This window comes from Oncorhynchus nerka, linkage group LG16 (genome assembly GCF_034236695.1).
Source record: "Oncorhynchus nerka isolate Pitt River linkage group LG16, Oner_Uvic_2.0, whole genome shotgun sequence".
NCBI classification, from domain to species: Eukaryota; Metazoa; Chordata; class Actinopteri; order Salmoniformes; family Salmonidae; genus Oncorhynchus; species Oncorhynchus nerka.
Genome location: NC_088411.1, coordinates 14,671,878 through 14,691,122, shown reverse-complemented (window position 1 = coordinate 14,691,122; position 19,245 = coordinate 14,671,878). Strand labels below are relative to the sequence as shown.

At 43.7% G+C, this 19,245-nt stretch overlaps 1 protein-coding gene across 1 annotated transcript; it reads left to right on the top strand.

Moving 5' to 3' along the window:
* Nucleotides 1-1,349: 1,349 nt before the first annotated feature.
* On the top strand, nucleotides 1,350-8,411 carry LOC115144097 (peripherin-2-like). The gene is made up of 3 exons (XM_029684812.2): nucleotides 1,350-2,438; nucleotides 5,123-5,369; nucleotides 6,831-8,411. Exons 1-3 carry the CDS (start codon nucleotides 1,858-1,860, stop codon nucleotides 7,035-7,037), a joined length of 1,035 nt encoding a protein of 344 aa, XP_029540672.1. The 5' UTR covers nucleotides 1,350-1,857; the 3' UTR covers nucleotides 7,038-8,411.
* Nucleotides 8,412-19,245: the final 10,834 nt, after the last annotated feature.

Below are 19,245 nucleotides of genomic sequence, written 5' to 3'. Positions count from 1 at the left end.
TCAAAAACACTGCGTCCTATGGGGACACACATACCTTAGAAGCAGCGGCTATAAAGTACTTAACAAAAACCGGTCTCTCAGCAAAAACAGGACATACTAATAAGCTCTCTGTCTGAGCAACAAACACAGAACATAACCATCAGCTCTCTGAGAAACAACCAACACAGGATATATCAATCTGCTCTCTTAACAACCAACACGGAACACACTAATCATCTCTCTTCTGAGCAACAAAACACTGGCTTATATAGCTGGAGAAGGAGTCTGTAATGGGATACAGCTGTATCCTCTGACGTGAGGGCGGGGTCGGCGCCAATTAGCAATGTGGCCGACCAATCAGCTGCTTGGGGGAATTTCAGGAATCCATCCTGAAACACACATACAAACAAAACCCACAACACAGAAACTGGGGAACGTAACAGGTGGTTTCCCGTACACAGATTAAGCCCAGTCCTCAAATTCCTAGGAATCTCAATTGAAAATGCTGTTTAGTCCAGGACTTGTCTTAATCTGTGCATGCCCCTAATGGTTTCTTCCCCTTTCCACATCCTGTCCCCACTCTTCCCATGAGATAGCTAACTCATTCGAGGTCAATATCATTCTGCGGTAGTGACAGTACGAATCTCCGCCCTCGGGTACACTAACACCAGTGCTCTTCTGGTTTCTCTGATCTCTGGCTCTGTCACAAGTTCTGCCAACTACTGAAGCTGTCATCAGGTCTGCTGGCCTGTTGTGCGTCCCAGTGTAGCTCACATGTACACTAGTCTATCATGTCGTTAATTGAATGCACTGACAACCACACATCTCCCTGCTCTCATATACTATACACATCACAATCCTAACTTTGCTGTGCAGTGAAGAAGCTCCCATTAGAAGTTAGTTATTGGTCTACCAAACTGCCATCAGCATACACTGATAGTTCAGTTAGTGTAGACACAAACACCTATAACTAAATCTGCCTGCTTCCTTACTACAGGCGAGAGACTGGCAGGTTGTTGATATTGACTGCTGAGTGTAGGTGGAGCTAAGTGGGTCATGGAGAGTCTTACATGGTTTTTGGATGGTTTACTGAAACATCTTAGGTGACTACACTGTAAACATTCTTCCTCGCCTGAACCCAGGGACCCCTTCCAAAAGTGCAGCACGGCGTTGTTCCACACCTCCAACCTCCGTCAACCGTTAACTGTCCTTATTAATGGCCCCCGGTGCATTCGATCAGGGTGACAATGACCATGTGAGCATTCAAACCAATTATGTCTCCTGGCAACAGCTTACAGCCAGGCTCATCTTCTGGAGAGGGATTTTTGTAAATGGGTTCAGGCTGCTTACAGGGGATTATCATGACGCACCTCCCCTCCGCCTGGAATCTGGAGGATCTTCCTCAATCCTCTTCCAACCAGCGAAAGGAACATCACGATTAGCCTCACCTGTTGATTTCAACGTTTTTGGAGGGAAAGTTTAGAACTAAGGCAAGGGGGCAAGTGTGACCCTGTGTTCTGTCATCCGTCTGGGTGAGTTTTCTTTGTAGGGTCTGGCCACTATGGGAGAGGAGAGGGTCCTGAAGGAATAACCGCACTCCTCTTTCTTTACCTCTGCTCCTTCTCTCTGGGATGGATTACAGATCATTGCCTGAGCTGACAGTCCTGCACTGCTGGATGAGCTGCAGGAGAGACTGAGAGACGAAGAGAACGGCTGAAGCCACCTTACAGGGAATCAACGGTTCAAACCGCTTAACGAGAACAGCTGAAACTCTGCTGGCTGGGGCATCCAGAAGAAGGACCCGACCGTAGAGCTATATCTCCTCTCAGTAGTGTATTTTCCTTGTGTATAGGTAAGGAATATCCCTAGGTTGCCACCATGGCACTAATGGTGGTCAAGTTTGACCTGAAGAAGCGGGTGAAGCTAGCCCAGTTCCTATGGCTGATGTACTGGTTCTCAGTGATGGCAGGCGTGCTCGTCTTCAGCATGGGACTGTTCTTTAAGATTGAGCTGCGTAAGCGCTCGGAGATGATGGACAACAACGAGAGCCACTTCGTTCCTAACTTACTAATTGCCGTGGGGCTGCTGGCCTGTGGGATCAACGCCATGGGAGGCAAGATCTGCTACGACTCCTTGGACCCTGTCAAGTTCTCCAGGTGGAAGCCTATGCTCAAACCCTTCCTCGTCTCCTGTGTGGCTTTCAATTGTCTCCTGGTGCTGACGGCTCTGCTCTGCTTCTTGATGAGGATCCCTCTCCAGTTCACGCTGGCCGAGGGCCTGAAGAACGCCCTGAGGTTCTACAAGGACACAGACACGCCGGGACGCTGCTACATGAAGAGGACTTTGGACCAGATGCAGATTGAGTTCCGTTGCTGCGGCAACAACAACTTCAGGGACTGGTTCGAGATCCAGTGGGTCAGCAACCGCTACCTGGACTTCAGCGCCAAGGAAGTTAAAGAGTGAGTCATGATATTAGCAACAGCTCTAGGATCAGTTCTAAAGCTATCCCAACCATATCCCTAACTATTAGGTGGTTATAATGTAGTGATGTACGTTTTTTTTAAGTAAGAGGCCTATATATTAGGCCCACACCAACAAATGGCATGAATGGAGATTGTAGGGTTAGGTTATGGTGAGTTCACTGTTCTTAATGGGTATTCAGTATAAATGGATTGCAGGTGCAAGGAGGGGGGCCGTAAGCAATATAAAAGGGTCACTTTCGATTATAAGGTAAAGGAGGGATTACAGGGTCAGTGGATTTGAGGTTTTAGTGTTAGAGGTGGTGATGGGGCTGTGCGTATGTGTGGGTTGGTTTTTGATTTACGGGAGGTGAGGGGGATTCAGTCATTAGTGTGGAGTAATAACGAGAGTGGTGGTGGGGAGGGAGGTGAGCTTTCTGTGAGAGTTGAAGGGGAATGATGCAAGGGTTCGTTTTACAGTGTACGGGTGTAAGGTGTGCTTGGGTGCAGGTGTTTCAAGTGTTGGTTTTCAGTGTAAGTGATATCAAGTGTGTGGTTGTATAAAGGGACAGTTTTCATTGTATGTGTTCTCAGGTGTGCATTCACCGTGTGTGAGAATGTGTGTGTGAGCCTGTGAGCTCTTAGTGGCCAATCTTCTTGGACCACATTTCCTCCCCCTTCAGGCTTATGTGCTAACGAATCAGCATGCAGCCTGGTGATGGTCTGGGAATAGACCTGTCTAGAGAGAGAGACCGAGTTAGCCAACAAGGCCTTGCGTAGAGACAGTGATTGGCCAACCATTCACTTACGACAATTATTGACCAATAAGAGCTTAGCTAGTGATTAACCAATAGGACCTCAAGGACAGTGATTAACCAATAGGACCTCAAGGAGATATTAGCCGCATGCTCTTTTGATTCAGGGTTGATGATGATGACGATGGGCTATGGGCTGTTAAAGGACCACATCTTAGTCCTGCTTAAATTGCTTATCTTTCAGGAAACAAATGATCTAAAGCAGGGCCTGCAAACCCTCTTCCTGGAGATCTATGCAAATGTTGTCTCTAGCCATACTGTAATACACCTGATTCGGCAAATCAAGGTCCTGTTAAGTGTTTCCCACCCCTGGTCTGTGTCAGCGTTAACCTACAGTGTCAGTACTCCCAACAGAGTGTAATTCCATGTCCATATTGTTGGGAATGACTGGGAATGATCTATATCCCTGTCACATTTTTTATTGAACCTTTATTTAACTCCAACAAGTCAGTTAAGAACAAATTCTTATTTACAATGACGGTCTAGGAACAGTGGGTTAACTGCCTTGTTCAGGGGTAGAACAACAGATTTTTTTTTACCTTGTCAGCTCAGGGATTCGATCTAGCAACCTTTCAGTTACTGGCCCAACACTCTAACCACTAGGATTGCAGGTGCAAGGAGTGGCTATCAAACCACTCTTTCCACAATGCTAATTTAGAACTGCCCTACACCTGTCAATCACAATTGAAACTCCACCCCTAGACCACCCAAAGGCCAAATGCACACTTCCTCCTACAGAATCAGAGATGACTGCTGTCACAGTCAATCCATTCAGTCTCACTTTGTTAGGATAATCCTCATCTACTCAGACGATCTACAAACTGCTTGATTGATTACCCGTCAACTACAACTCTGTTGACAAGCCACAGCGATGTTTACTACTACTGTATATCCAGCCATCTATTAGCTAGTATGCAGACTAATTCCATTTAGGCAATTCATCCTCATTGAAAGTAATGGATCAATCATCAATTTATGAATACAATTTCAATACATCCTCTGAAATGCCCTCTCAGTGTAGGGGAGGAAAGTAACTCTGGAAGAGATCATTCGTATGTGGTGTGCAGCATGATTTTTCATATCCTTTTGCTGTAATTTCGGAGTATTTGGCAGATATACTATATGTGCATCTTTCCAAGAAAGATGTGTCCTCCAAGAGTTGCTGAATGTTTTTCTAATCTTCAGTGTGCATGTCTGTTTATGTTGGAAAGCGAGGTATAGTGGAAGTATTATTGTTCCTTCCCAACGTGAGCAGAGTTCTTGGCTCATGCACCTTCGTTGGAAAGCAAGTGACAGTATTAGTTTTCCTTTGCCACTGTTTCTTCCCAAAGCCAGTGTGAAGAGACCGTGTTCACAGTAGGGAGGAGCTAATGGGGTTAATCCCATTCAAACAGCATGTGAGAGACTGATAGACCTTAATGTTCCTCTCTTTACCAGGTACACTGTGAACTGATTTCAGCTGTGCCAGGAACAATGCAAGCATTGTAAACCCTCTATCATGGATACTGAATGAAAAATCAGTGTTAGGTTGTGTCAAGGTATGAGTGACTTTGTTGCAGATGTTCTTTCAGCCTAATCCTACCTTTCTAAATGCTGGTAGTTCACTAGCACTTCCTCACACTTACAGTACATGATGATGGATGGATTGGGTAGCACTTTCATATATTACCCTGAGTCTAACCTCTGCCCTTTGCCCTCTGACCCCCATTCGCTTCAGCAGTAATGTGGATGCGAAGTACCCGATGGATGGCTACCGTTTCACTCCGCTAACCCCATAAGGACCTTGAACCTAACACACAATGCACTGACCCTAACCCACAATACCCTAACCCCTGTCCTTTGCCCTTTCACCCCCCCCCCCCCCCCCAGTCGTATCGGCAGCAACGTGGATGGGAAGTACCTGATGGATGCTGTTCCATTCAGCTGCTGTAACCCCGGCTCCCCTCGGCCCTGCATCCAGTACCAGGTGACCAACAACACGGCCCACTACTCCTACGACCACCACACTGAGGACCTGAACATCTGGAAACGGGGCTGCCGCGACGCACTGATATCCTACTACGGAGGCATGATGAACAGCATAGGAGCCCTGGTGCTACTGGTCGCTATTCTGGAGGTAAGGAAAATGCTCCCTCTTACTCGCTTTTCAAAGGCGGGGGGTGATTATTTTGTGATGGCGTTCATCACTGACCGATGACAAAGTTGCCCCAGATGCCTGGCTAGATCCAGAGTTCCTTGCATGGCGTCCTCCTTTACTCTCAATGTACATTTCCACACCTCCTCCACCCCTCCATCCCTCCTGCCATTGTCATGTTTCCAGGTCATGTGCGGGCTGCTGATACACCTGCTGCTCTCTTTTGCAGAGGCTGCATCACCTGCTAGCCTTACAGCGGTACACACACACACACACACACACACACACACACACACACACACACACACACACACACACACACACACACACACCTGCCAGGTTTACAACGGTACACACAGACACATACGTAGAGGCAGCTTCACCTGTAAGGCTTACAACAGTAGTACACAGGGCTGGTAACTAGACTGCTGTACTGGTAATCCTGTGGGTCCGTGTGGATGCAGGCTTTCACAACAACCAAAGCAGACTAATTAAGACTAATTAAATCCATATTGAAGAAGATTCTTGGTTGGTTAGTTGAATCAGGTGTGTTACTGATTTTGGCTGGCGCAAAAGTCTGCAGCCCCACTGGCCTACGAATACAAAAAAGCAAAATGGCTGCCCTTGAACATGCACTGTTTGTCTCTTTGTCTTCTTTTCAGAATAAATTATCTGAAGAAGTATGAGAGAAGTGTTACTATACATTTTTAGCTGTTTTGGTATTTGTAAAACATATATTACTAAGGACAGCAAATCTCTGTTCTAGAAATCTTACAGTACTTAACGTGTACTAAAAAACTGGACTCAATCTGGTGAAGCTTATCAGGGACAAAAACAGCCATGGCTATCTCCTACCTGGAATAGCCATGGTTACGCAACTGTCTCCATGGTATTACCTTACCGATAGCCTTGTGAGAGGTGGAGTGATGTCTTCATTTGGGGGAGGGACCAGTTATGGAAATCAGACTCCTGATCAAATACTGGGGGTTTTAAAATGACCAATCAGAAACACAGATCGTGTAGAGGTAAAAAAATATATATATATATATTTGCTTGTGTATGCTATGCTACATAGCAAACTTATGATTGCTTTTGTTTGTTGTTGCTATCTCTGTTAGTGTGATTCTCTGTTTTTAACTCCTTGCTTCAGACTGGTTTGATGTGTTTATGTGGAACATATTCAGTTGTTAAATGGTGATTGGTGTGATCCATTACCTACAGCTGTTAGTGCAGGCTGATGTGTCTAGCACTCTCTGGGTCTACCCCTGTAGGTTGGTTAATGTGAGGTTAGATTTAGTTATGGTGGGTTTTCACTTTCAGTACATGAGCATGTTCTTGAAGCTAGCTCTTACTTCAGGCCAGGTGTAGCTTTTCACACACACACTAGCTGTAGTCTTAGTCCAGGCTAGCTGTAAGTAATATGTCTCTCTTTATCCTCTGTAGGTTATTGTGATGATCGGCCTCCAGTACGTGAACACCTCCCAGTGCAACCTGGCCAACCCAGAAGACCCAGAGAGTGAAAGCGAAGGCTGGATCCTGGAGAAGACGGTGAAGGAGACGTTTACTGACATCATGGACAAGATGAAAGCCATGAGCAAGGGTAACGCAGTGGAGGAGGGCGGAGTGGATGGTGTTGCCACGGTGAGCTGATCACGATATGCCCACACAAACTGAGACCACTCCCACCAAAGGGAAGAGAGGAAGATTGACTACCTCCTTTGCATTTATGACACAACATACAGACATACACAAATATGCGCACAACACACGTTTCTGGCCATCTGAAGGGAAAACTAAAATGGACAGATCCTGAGTACATGCCAGCACATAGGATATTTTGAATATATGAATGTATGTGTAAGTTATATTATAACCAATTGATATTTTGACTTTCCAATATGCCCCCCACACACACACACACACACTCACACACACACTCACAATACACTTTTTCTAAACCTTTTCAACGCACACACTCCCTCCAACCCCAGCTTTGTTAATCTTCCAAGCAGTTCCCATTTGATGGGATACTCTCTGTGTGTTTTCTAACATTCTGTATATTTCTGCTCTATTTCATGTTCATATTTTACAACTTTATTTGTACCCCTTTTTTACAAAATGAGTGGAAAAACATCAAAACACTATCCACTGTCATGAAAATGCATAATGTCAGATATTTGCATTGTATTGAGAATATTATATATATATATTAACAGGTTAAGAGTAAGGTCAGGAGAGCAGGTATGTTGCGTTTTAAGGATGGTGTGGGACTGGTGGTTGCTACGCGACCCTCCAGCCCAGAAAGGAGGTTAAAGTGGAAATGTTAATTCATCGCCCAAGGAGCAGAGAGTTTTATCTTAAAATATTTGGACCCACCTGTAGAGCACTTTTTATATTAGCAAATTCCAAAGAAATGGACTGAAACACCTCAGACATCACCTCTTTAAAGTCCTTCCTCTCCTACCATTACCTTGAGGGATGGAGGTGGGCTGGAAACTCCTGGGGTAGGGGAGGTGGAAACATTTCAACTTAACCTGGTGGTGTTGAAGTTTGGGGTGCGCTGCTGGAGGATTGGAGGGGCTATAGGAGACGAGGCGCGGGGGAAAGTGGCAGAGGTGAACCAGGGGTGACCCCAAAACTTGAGGACATTTGAGATTGGCAGCTAAACCCCTGATCTCCAACCCCTGAACTCTGACCCCAGCCCCTGCTCTGTGACATCACTCAGCATGTCCAATCAGCATTTCTCTTATTGGACCGTCGAGAGTTACTGTATATATCACACTCACTAAGTTCCTGTACATACCTCACTCATAGGCCAACGCCCGTGCTACTGTTATCTTTGTAAATAGTCTAGTATTGATACATAACTTTTTTTAAACAATGTAATTAATATAAATTATTTTATTTACTTTAAAGAAAATGTGTTTTGCCATGGGAAATCAATCTGGTTTTCTTTCTGTATGTTGTGTAGAAAGATGATAAGACCATTGTGTAAATTTGAATAAAGGAAGTTAGCCCCGTGAAGTGGAGTGTTGTGTTGTTTCTACTTAAGACTGATCAGAAATCAAACAGCAATGCCTTCTGGGAACTCAGCGGGGCACCTGATTTAGCCAATTGGATCAGGGTAATTATCAGATTATAGCGATCACATGGACACAGGACAATTCTGCACATGGAGGTTGAAGGACGAAGGTGTGTATGTGTGTACGTGTGTGTGTGTTCTGTGACGGTATGTTCTGTGGTTTTAGATTTGATCTATTACTTTCTATGTGTTTCTATTAGTTAGGCAAACAACGGATCCACCATTAACTACATTACAAATTCCAATGTCATTATTTAAGCCTCTTTATAAGACTTGATCTGACTTATTGTCTCATTTTCAAATTGTCTGTCTATGACATTATGTGATTGTCTGTGTCCAGCTGTAAAGAGTAAGTCTCATAGTTTATAGATTTAACTCGACAACACCAGAGCCCAGTCATTCATCTAAGCATTCAATGACGAACAGAGATACAACAACGTTATTCACCTATGGGCGATCATCACATATTTTGTCAAGTAAGTTGCCAACCAGCGCCATGGGGCAAAATTCTGTTTGCTGTATATTTATAAATCTGCATATACCAGTGCCTTCAGAAAGTATTCACATCCCATGTCTTTTTCCAAATTGTGTTGTGTTTCAAAGTGAGAACCTTGATTTGTACCACCAATCAAGGTTCTGATTCCATGTTAAGTTAGAGGGTAGACCTGTAGAGGGCTATATAGAGGGCAGGACAACAGTAGTTGTTATTTTGGTATTGTGCTGGACCAGGTATAATGGGGTAGTTAGCTAGTGAGTGGGGTCCTGAGGGGCAGTTAGTGGGTGTGTTGGGTAGTTAGCTAGTGAGTGGGGTCCTGAGGGGCAGTTAGTGGCTGTGTGGGGAGGTTAACTAGTGAGTGGGGTCCGAGGGGCAGTTAGTGGGCGTGTGGGGTAGTTAGCTAGTGAGTGGGGTCCTGAGGGGAAGTTAGTGGGCGTGTGGGGTAGTTAGCGGGGTCCTGAGGGGCAGTTAGTGGGTGTGTGGGGTAGTTGCAAGCACTGGTAAAGAGGCCAACAGTAGGTGGTGTTGTGGTTAATCAGCAGCTCTGAGCAGATAAGAGGCCTAAAGAAGCTTTAGGTTAACATTATTAGACATCAGCCTGGAGAACAGCTGACCAGCCCTGGACATACATCACTAAGGGAGGGAGGGTGATGGAGGAGGTGTGGAGGGAGATGGAGATGGGGTGAGGCTGGAGAGTGTGAGGTAGAGAGAGAGAGGTTCTCACTATGTTCAGAGCCAGAGCACACTGTTTACACCACTGCGCCACGGCAGTTCACAATTGTCTAGCAAGCAGGGAGTGTACTTGATGATACTGAATGGAAACAGCACTTTTTTGAATCCTTTAGCTTTATGCTTTCCCAAAAACCATAGCCCCAACCTTAACCACTCTGAATTAACACCTAAACTTAACCCTTTGAGTTGTTTCTGTTTTAAGCCTGTACCTACACGCAATTAATGGATAAAAAAATACATGTTCATCCAATTACGTCAAATTCCGAAGTAAAACTTTGAGATCAAGTTGCAGGCTATAAAGGTGTTTCAGGGTTAGGGTGGGTAAAGCGTCTTAGGGTGGGTAAAGTGAGTTAGGGTGGGAAAGAGGGTTAATGCTAGGTGGATCAGGTGGGTTTATGGTTAGTGAAAGGGTAGGTGAAAGGTGTGTAGTAGGCAGGGGTAAAAGTAAGCCAAAACAGTCCGGTACTGGCAAAATAAATATTGGGGGTACACCATACCGGTAAAACATGAGCCTTTTCACAATAATTAAAACAGATTCCAATAAAACTGTAGGCTGCTACACTATTTATCATTACCGCATGTCAGTCGCATGAAAAATTAGCGAATAGACTTGAAAACTTGTTGAATACTCTCCAAAACGCTACGTGCATTGACATTTTTGCCAATGCATACTGAGATGAGTGTCCGAGAACGAGATGAACGCAGGCAGTGTACAAGACTTCACGAGGGCTAATGACTGACAATAACCGAATAACCAAATTTATCAAACCAAATTTATCAACAGGCACTGTATGGATGCCGGAATTATTTTAGAGTGGAGTAGCCTAACATACTGAACAAAAATATAAACGCAACATGCAACAATTTCAAAGATTTTACTGAGTTACAGTTCAAAGAAGGAAATCAGTCAATTTAAATAAATTCATTAGGCCTTAATCTATGGATTTCACATGACTGGGAAAATGCTCAGCCATGGGTGGTCCTGGGAAGGCATAGGCCCACCAACTTGGGAGCCAGGTCCATCCACTGGGGAGCCAGGCTCAGTCAATTAGAATGAGTTTTTCCCCACAAAAGGGCTTTATTACAGACAAAAATTCTCCCGCAAGTGAAGACAGATGTGGAGGTCCAGGGTTGGCATGGTTACACATGGTATACGGTTGTGAGGCCGGTTAGATGTACTGCCAAATTCTGTAAAATGATGTTGGAGGCGGTTTATGGTAGAGAAATTAACATTCAATTCTCTGGCATCAGCTCTGTTGGACATTTCTGTAGTCAGCATGCCAATTGTATGCTTCCTCAAAACTTGAGACATCTGTGGCATTGTGTTGTGTGACAAAAGTGCACATTTTAGAGTGGCCTTTTATTGTCCCCAACATAAGGTGCACCTGTGTAATGATCATGTTGTTTAAAACGTCTTATGGCTGCAGGGGCAGTATTGAGTAGCTTGGATGAAAGGTGCTCAGAGGTGCCCAGAGTAAACTGCCTGCTCCTCAGTCTCAGTTGCTAATATATGCATATTATTATTAGTATTGGATATAAAACACTCTGAAGTTTCTAAAAACTGTTTGACTGATGTCTATGAGTATAACAGAACTCATATGGCAGGCAAAAACCTGAGAAGAAATCCAAACACGAAGTGGGAAATCTGAGGTTGGTCGATTTTCAACCCAGCCCCTATTGAATACACAGTGGGATATTTGGTATGTTGCACTTCCTAAGGCGTCCACTAGATGTCAACCATCTTTAGAAACTTGTTTGAGGATTCTACTGTGAAATGGGCCCGAATGAGAGAGGAATGGGTCAGTGGTCTGCCAGCAGTCACGCGCTGGTCACGCGCGTTTCTATGGACAGTAACGGAACTTTTTGACATTTCGTCTGCAACTAGGGAACGCACTTCATGACTTTGGATTTGTTTACCAAACGTGCTTCACAAAAGTAGCTTTTTGGACATAAATGATGGACATTATTGAACAAATCAAACATCTAATGTGCAACTGGGATTCCTGGGAGTGCATTCTGATGAAGATCATCAAAGGTAGTGAATATTTATGTTATTTCTGATTTCTGTTGACTCCAACATGGTGGATATCTCTATTTGTTTTCTGAGCGTCGTTCTCCGAGCGGTCGTTCTCAGATTATGGTTTTTTCGTAAAGCTTTTTTGAAATCTGACACAGCAGTTGCATTAACCTCTCTGGGATATGTGGGACAGTGGCGTCCCACTTGGCCAAAAACCAGAGAAAATACAGAGCGCCAAATTCAAATAAATTCCTAAAAAAAAAATCCAACTTTCATGAAATCACACGTAAGATACCAAATTAAAGCTACACGTGTTGTGAATCCAGCCAACAAGTCAGAATTCAAAAAGGCTTTTCGGCGAAAGCAAATGATGCTATTATCTGAGGATAGCACCTCCTTAAAACAAAAGAGAGAAAACATTTCAAACCTGCAACCCTCCACCATAATTTTCAAATTAATTAATTCAAAATCCTACAAATGTGATTTTCTGGATTTTTTTCTCATTTTGTCTGTCATAGTTGAAGTGTACCTATGATGAAAATTACAGGCCTCTCTCATCTTTTTAAGTGGGAGAACTTGCACAATTGGTGGCTGACTAAATACTGTCTTGCCCCACTGTATGCTTAATTCTATAATTAGGCCCATATTTGTTTTACAAAAGCACGTAAACACATAGGAAGTCCACGTACCGGGAAGAAATCAAATGTACTGATTCATCAAAAAAACATTCTTTGTGGATTTAAAAACATATATATATATATTTATTAATGATATTATGAATACAAATGGAGGAGTTATTTCACATATGCAGCTATCGAAAATATATGGGAATATCTGCTCAATCCAAATTTACAACCAAGTGATTAAGCATTACCACAAAAATGGAGGAGGCAAGTGAACAAGTGAGAAGGTAGGGAACTTGTTTGCCTGCCATATATTAAAGATTCAAATTGGCTGAAAGGAATTGGCATAACTAGAAAAATATACCAGTTTCATTTGAGGACAAAGATGTTGACAGCTGCGTCATACAGGTTGCAAAATAATGAGAAGAGATTTTCGATCCTATGGTTTATGAACAGGTACAAAACAAAACACGTGATTCAACACTTCAATTTACATTATTATACACAATTCTTGCCACCAACAGAATACTACAGTCTCATACGACAGTCTCATCTCTGTAGATTTTGCTGCAAAGAGACAGAATCAATAGATCATTTATTCTGGTATTGTACCTATGCAGCTTGTTCCTGGTCACAGGTTCAGGAATGGTTAAAAGAAAATCACAACATGCAGTTAAAATGAACCTTGCAAATAGCAGTGTTGGGCAATGTGGAAAGCCATAGTCAGTCAAAAAATAATATAATAATACTCGTAGTAAAGGTTTTCATCTTTAGCTCACAATCTGTGGATACTATACGATTAGAAAGGTTAAAAAAGTTTTGTAAAACATCACAGCACAATTGAAAAATATATGGGTCATTGAAATCAACCAAAGGGGGTCTATGGTGATAGGTGGGATGGGTTGAGAGTGGCTGAGAGCTAGGATTAAAGAGTTTATGTTTGGTAATGTATTAATTTTCATGACTGCTTTATATAAAACTACCATGTATGTAGAATGTATATGCAAAATGTATGTACATGTAGCAGAAAAGCTGTAAAAAAAAAAAAAAATTAAGTTTAAAAAAATATATTTGTCCCCTGAAGAAGGGTGGTGGATGGGTTAATCATTTATTTATTTTTTATTATAAAAAGAAGACCAAACATCAGCTATCTCTCAGGGGGTTAAACCTTCATAGGAAGAACTACAGTAGGTGGGAAGAAGTTGGGGAGCTTCTGACATATCTGGGCCAGCAACATGGAGTTGCTGGAATTGACAGGGTTATATATGGCTATGTGTCAAATTAACTATACAACATCATTACATTTACATTTACATTTAAGTCATTTAGCAGACACTCTTATCCAGAGCGACTTACAAATTGGTGCATTCACCTTATGACATCCAGCACCTGTATTTCACCCTTGTTATTTCAGAGGGGCGATTGCAATCAAATCAAATGTATTTATATAGCCCTTGGTACATCAGCTGATATGTCAAAGTGCTGTACAGAAATCCAGCCTAAAACCCCAAACAGCAAGCAATGCAGGTGTAGAAGCACACAGTGTCTAGGAAAATTCCTAGAAAGGCCAAAACCTAGGAAGAAACCTAGAGAGGAACCAGGCTATGAGGTGTGGCCAGTCCTCTTCTGGCTGTGCCGGGTAGATATTATAACAGAACATGGCCAAGATGTTCAAATGTTCATAAATGACCAGCATGGTCAAATAATAATAATCACAGTAGTTGTCGAGGGTGCAACAGGTCAGCACCTCAGGAGTAAATGTCAGTTGGCTTTTCATAGCCAATCATTGAGAGTATCTCTACCACTCCTGTTGTCTCTAGAGAGTTGAAAACAGCAGGTCTGGGACAGGTAGCACGTCCGGTAAACAGGTCAGCGTTCCATAGCCTCAGGCAGAACAGTTGAACTGGAGCAACAGCCCAGCCAGGTGGACTGGGGACAGCAAGGAGTCATCATGCCAGGTAGTCCTGAGGCATGGTCCCAGGGCTCAGGTACTCCGAGAGAGAGAAAGAAAGAGGGAATTAGAGAGAGCATACTTAAATAACACAGGACACCGGTAAGACAGGAGAAATACTCCAGATATAACAGACTGACCCTAGCCTCCTGACACAAACTACTGCAGCATAAATACTGGAGGCTGAGACAGGAGGGGTCAGGAGTCACTGTGGCCCCATCCGATGACACCCCCAGACAGGGCCAAACAGGCAGGATATAACCCCACCCACTTTGCCAAAGCACAGCCCCCACCCCACTAGAGGGATTTCTTCAACCACCAACTTACCATCCTGAGACAAGGCTGAGTATAGCCCACAAATATCTCCGCCACGGCACAACCCAAGGGGGGGCGCCAAACCAGACAGGAAGACCACGTCAGTGACTCAACCCACTCAAGTGACACACCCCTCCTAGGGACGGCATGGAAGAGCACCAGTAAGCCAGTGACTCAGCCCCTGTAATAGGGTTAGAGGCAGAGAATCCCAGTGGAGAGTGGAGAGAGGGGAACCGGCCAGGCAGAGACAGCAAGTGTGGTTCGCTGCCTTTCCGTTCACCTTCACACTCCTGGGCCAGACTACACTCAATCATAGGACCTACTGGGCTAGACAATCTGGACCCTCTCTTTCTAAAATGATCAGTCAAAATTGTTGCAACACCTATTATTAGCCTGTTCAATCTCTCTTTCATATCGTCTTAGATCCCCAAAGCTTGGAAAGCTGCCGCGGTCATCCCCCTCTTCAAATCCTGCCCTGCCTTTCTAAAATCTTAGAAAGTCAAGTTAACAAACAGATCACCGACCATTTCGAATCCCACCATAACTTCTGCGCTATGCAATCTGGTTTCCGAGCTGGTCATGGGTATACCTCAGCCACGCTCAAGGTCCTAAACGATATAATAACTGCCATCGATAAAAGTCAGTACTGTGCAGCAGTCTTCATTTACCTGCCCAAGGCTTTCGACTTTGTCAATCACTGCACTCTTATCAGCAGACTCAATAGCCTTGGCTTCTATAATGACTGCCTCGCCTGGTTCACCAACTACTTCTCAGATAGTGTTCAGTGTGTCAAATCGAAGGGCCTGTTGTCTGGACCGCTGGCAGTCTCTATGGGGGTGCCACAGGGTTTAATTCTCGGGCCGACTTTTTCTGTATATATCAATGATGTTGCTCTTGCTGCTGGTGATTCTCTGATCCACCTCTACGCAGACGACATCCTTCTGTAAACATCTGGCCCTTCTTTGGACACTGTGCTAACAAACCTCCAAACGAGCTTCAATGCCATACAACACTCCTTCTGAGGCCTCCAACTGCTTTAAAATGCAAGTAAAACTAAGTCCATGCTCTTCAACCGATTGCTTCCTGCCCAACTAGCACCACTACTCTGGACAGTTCTGACTTGGTATTTGTAGTTGTCCACATATTCTTAGGTGTTCCTGCCAGACTGTAAACTCTCCTTCCAGACTCACATTAAGCATCTCCAATCCAAAATTAAATCTAGAATTGGCTTCCTATTTCACGACAAAGCCTCCTTCACTCATGCTGTAAACATACTCTCGTAAAATGAACTATCCTACCTATCCTTGACTTCGGCGGTGTCATTTACAAAATAGCCTCCAACACTCTACTCAGAAAACTGGATGTAGTCTATCACAGTGCCATCCATTTTGTTTACTAAATCCCCATATTGTCACACCCTGACCATAGTTTGCTTTGTATGTTTCTATGTTTTGTTTGGTCAGGGTGTGATCTGAGTGGGCATTCTATGTTGTGTGTCTAGTTTGTCTGTTTCTGTGTTTGGCCTGATATGGTTCTCAATCAGAGGCAGGTGTTAGTCATTGTCTCTGATTGGGAACCATATTTAGGTAGCCTGTTTGGTGTTGGGGTTTGTGGGTGATTGTTCCTGTCTCTGTGTTTGCACCAGATAGGGCTGTTTTGGTTTTTCACATTTCTTGTTTTGTTAGTCTATTCATGTGTAGTTGCTTTATTAAAGAACCATGAATAATAACCACGCTGCATTTTGGTCCGCCTCTCCTTCAACTCAAGAAAACCGTTACACATATACTACTCTCTCGTTGGCTGGCCCTCACTACATATTCGTCGCCAAACCCACTGGCTCCAGGTCATCTATAAGTATATGCTAGGTAATGCCCTGCCTTATTTCAGCTCACTGGTCACCATAGCAACACCCACCCATAGCAAACACTCCAGCAGGTATATTTCACTGGTCATCCCCAAAGCCAACACTTCTTTTGGCCTCATTTCCTTCCAGTTCTCTGCTGCCAATGACTAGAACGAATTGCAAAGCTGGAGTCTTATATCTCCCTCTCTAACTTTAAGCATCAGCTGTCAGAGCAGCTTACCGATCACTGTACCTGCACATGGCCAATCTGTAAATAGCACACCTACCTCATCCCCATATTATGACTTGCTCTTTTGCACCCCAGTATCTCTAATTGCACATCATCATCTGCACATCCATCACACCAGTATTAATGCTAAATTGTAATTATTTCGCCTCTATGGCCTATTTATTGACTACCTCCCTACTCTTCTACATTTGCACACACCGTACATAGATTTTTTTCTATTGTGTTATTTACTGTACGTTTATCTGTGTAATTCTGTGTTTCATTTTGTTGCACTGCTTTGCTTTATCTTGGCACGGTTGCAGTTGTAAATTGTATTTATTTATTTCACCTTTATTTAACCAGGTAGGCAAGTTGAGAACAAGTTCTCATTCACTACTGCGACCTGGCCGAGATGAAGCAAAGCAGTTCGACACATACAAAACAGAGTTACACATGGAGTAAAACAAACACAGTGAATAACACAGAAAATAAGTCTATATACAATGTGTAAATAAATTAGAACTTGTTCTCAACTGGCCTGCCTGGTTAAATAAAGGTCAAATAAATAAACAAATGTATATTCAGTGAATTGCTTTTGTATTACTTTAGTACCTTGTTGCAAACAAGATGCATGTTTTGGAATATATTTTTCTCTCTACAGGTTTCCTTTTCACTCTGTCAATTAGCTTTAGTAACTACTAGTAACTACAATGTCGTTGATTCATCCTCAGTTTTCTATCACAGCCATTAAACTCGAACTGTTTTTTAAGTTTTTGTTGTTGTTGAATTTCACCCCTTTTTCTCCCCAATTTCGTGGTATCCAATTGTTTTAGTAGCTACTATCTTGTCTCATCGCTACAACTCCCGTACGGGCTCGGGAGAGATGAAGGTTGAAAGTCATGCGTCCTCCGATACACAACCCAACCAAGCCGCACTGCTTCTTAACACAGCGCCATCCAACCCGGGAAGCCAGCCGCACCAATGTGTCGGAGGAAACACCATGCACCTGGCATCCTTGGTTAGCGTGCACTGTGCCCGGCCCGCCACAGGAGTCGCTGGTGCGCGATGAGACAAGGATTTCCCTACCGGCCAAGCCCTCCCTAACCCGGACGACGCTGGGCCAATTGTGCGTCGCCCCACGGACCTCCCGGTCGCAGCCGGTTACGACAGAGCCTGGGCGCGAACCCAGAGTCTCTGGAGGCACAGCTGGCACTGCAGTACAGCGCCCTTAACCACTGCGCCACTCGGGGGGCCCCTGTAGCTGTTTTAAAGTCACCATCGGCCTCATGGTGAAATTACTGAGCGGTTTCCTTCCTCTCCAGCAACTGAGTTAGAAAGGAGGCCTGTATCTTTGTAGTGACTGGGTGTAATGATACACCAACCAAAGTGTAATTATTCATGACTTCACCATGCTCAAAGGGATAGTCAATGTCTGCTTTTTATTTTTACCCCTCTACCAATAGGTGCCCTCCTTTGCTAGGCATTGAAAACCTCTGTGGTCTTTGTGGTTGAATCTGTGTTTGAAATTCACTGCTCGACTGAGGGACCTTACAGATCACAGAGGAGCTGCTTTTTAAAGACCACCAAGTACTGTCAAAGTCACTAGGACAAATCCTAACTTCCGTTGCATGCATTAATGTCACTGGGAGACTTAAGGGATAATGTGATATAAATAAAAGTTAGGGTTTGGCTCTGCCATCCAGGACCTATATAATAGGCGGTGTCAGAGAAATGCCCATAAAATTGCCAGAGACTCCAGTCACCCAAGTCATAGACTGTTTTCTCTGCTACCGCACGGCAAGCGGTGCCGGAGCGCCAAGTATAGGACCAAAAGGCTCCTCAACAGCTTCTACCCCCAAGCCATAAGACAGCTGAACAATTAATAAAATGGCCACCGGACTATTACATTTACCCCTACCCCCGCACACTGACTCTGTATATAGCCTCGTTATTGTGTTACATTTCATTATTTTTACTTGGTAAACATTTTCTTAACTCTTCTTGAACTGCACTGTTGGTTAAGGGCTTTGTAAGTAAGCATTTCACTTGTTGTATTCGGCGCATCTGACAAATAAAGTTTGATTTGAATAGGAATGGTGGTGGTGTAGCATTGTACATTCAGAATCATATACCTTTTAAGAGAAGGGATGACCTTCATGTATGTCAAATAGAGGCACTATGGGCTCAGGTACATCTGCCTCACCAGGCATCTATCTATATTGGTAGGATGTGTGTATAGACTTCCTAGCTCTAAGGTGTCCTATCTGGATGACGTATGCACTGGGTTTGACCAGGCCACAGATAGTAACAGAGATGTATTTATCTTGGGTGATTTTAATAAAAAAATGGGAAGGATCAGAATAATTCAAATATAACTAAATTAATGAGATCTACCGAGGGCTGTGGTTTGAAACAAATGGTTAATGACACCACTAGGTCATCAACTAAGTTGGGTCACCGTTCGGACACGCGCATTGCTCTGATCTTCTGTAATATACTATTGCAATGCTTAAAGGCCAGATCAATGCCAGTGGTCTGGACAGACCATAATATTGTGAACATAAACCATG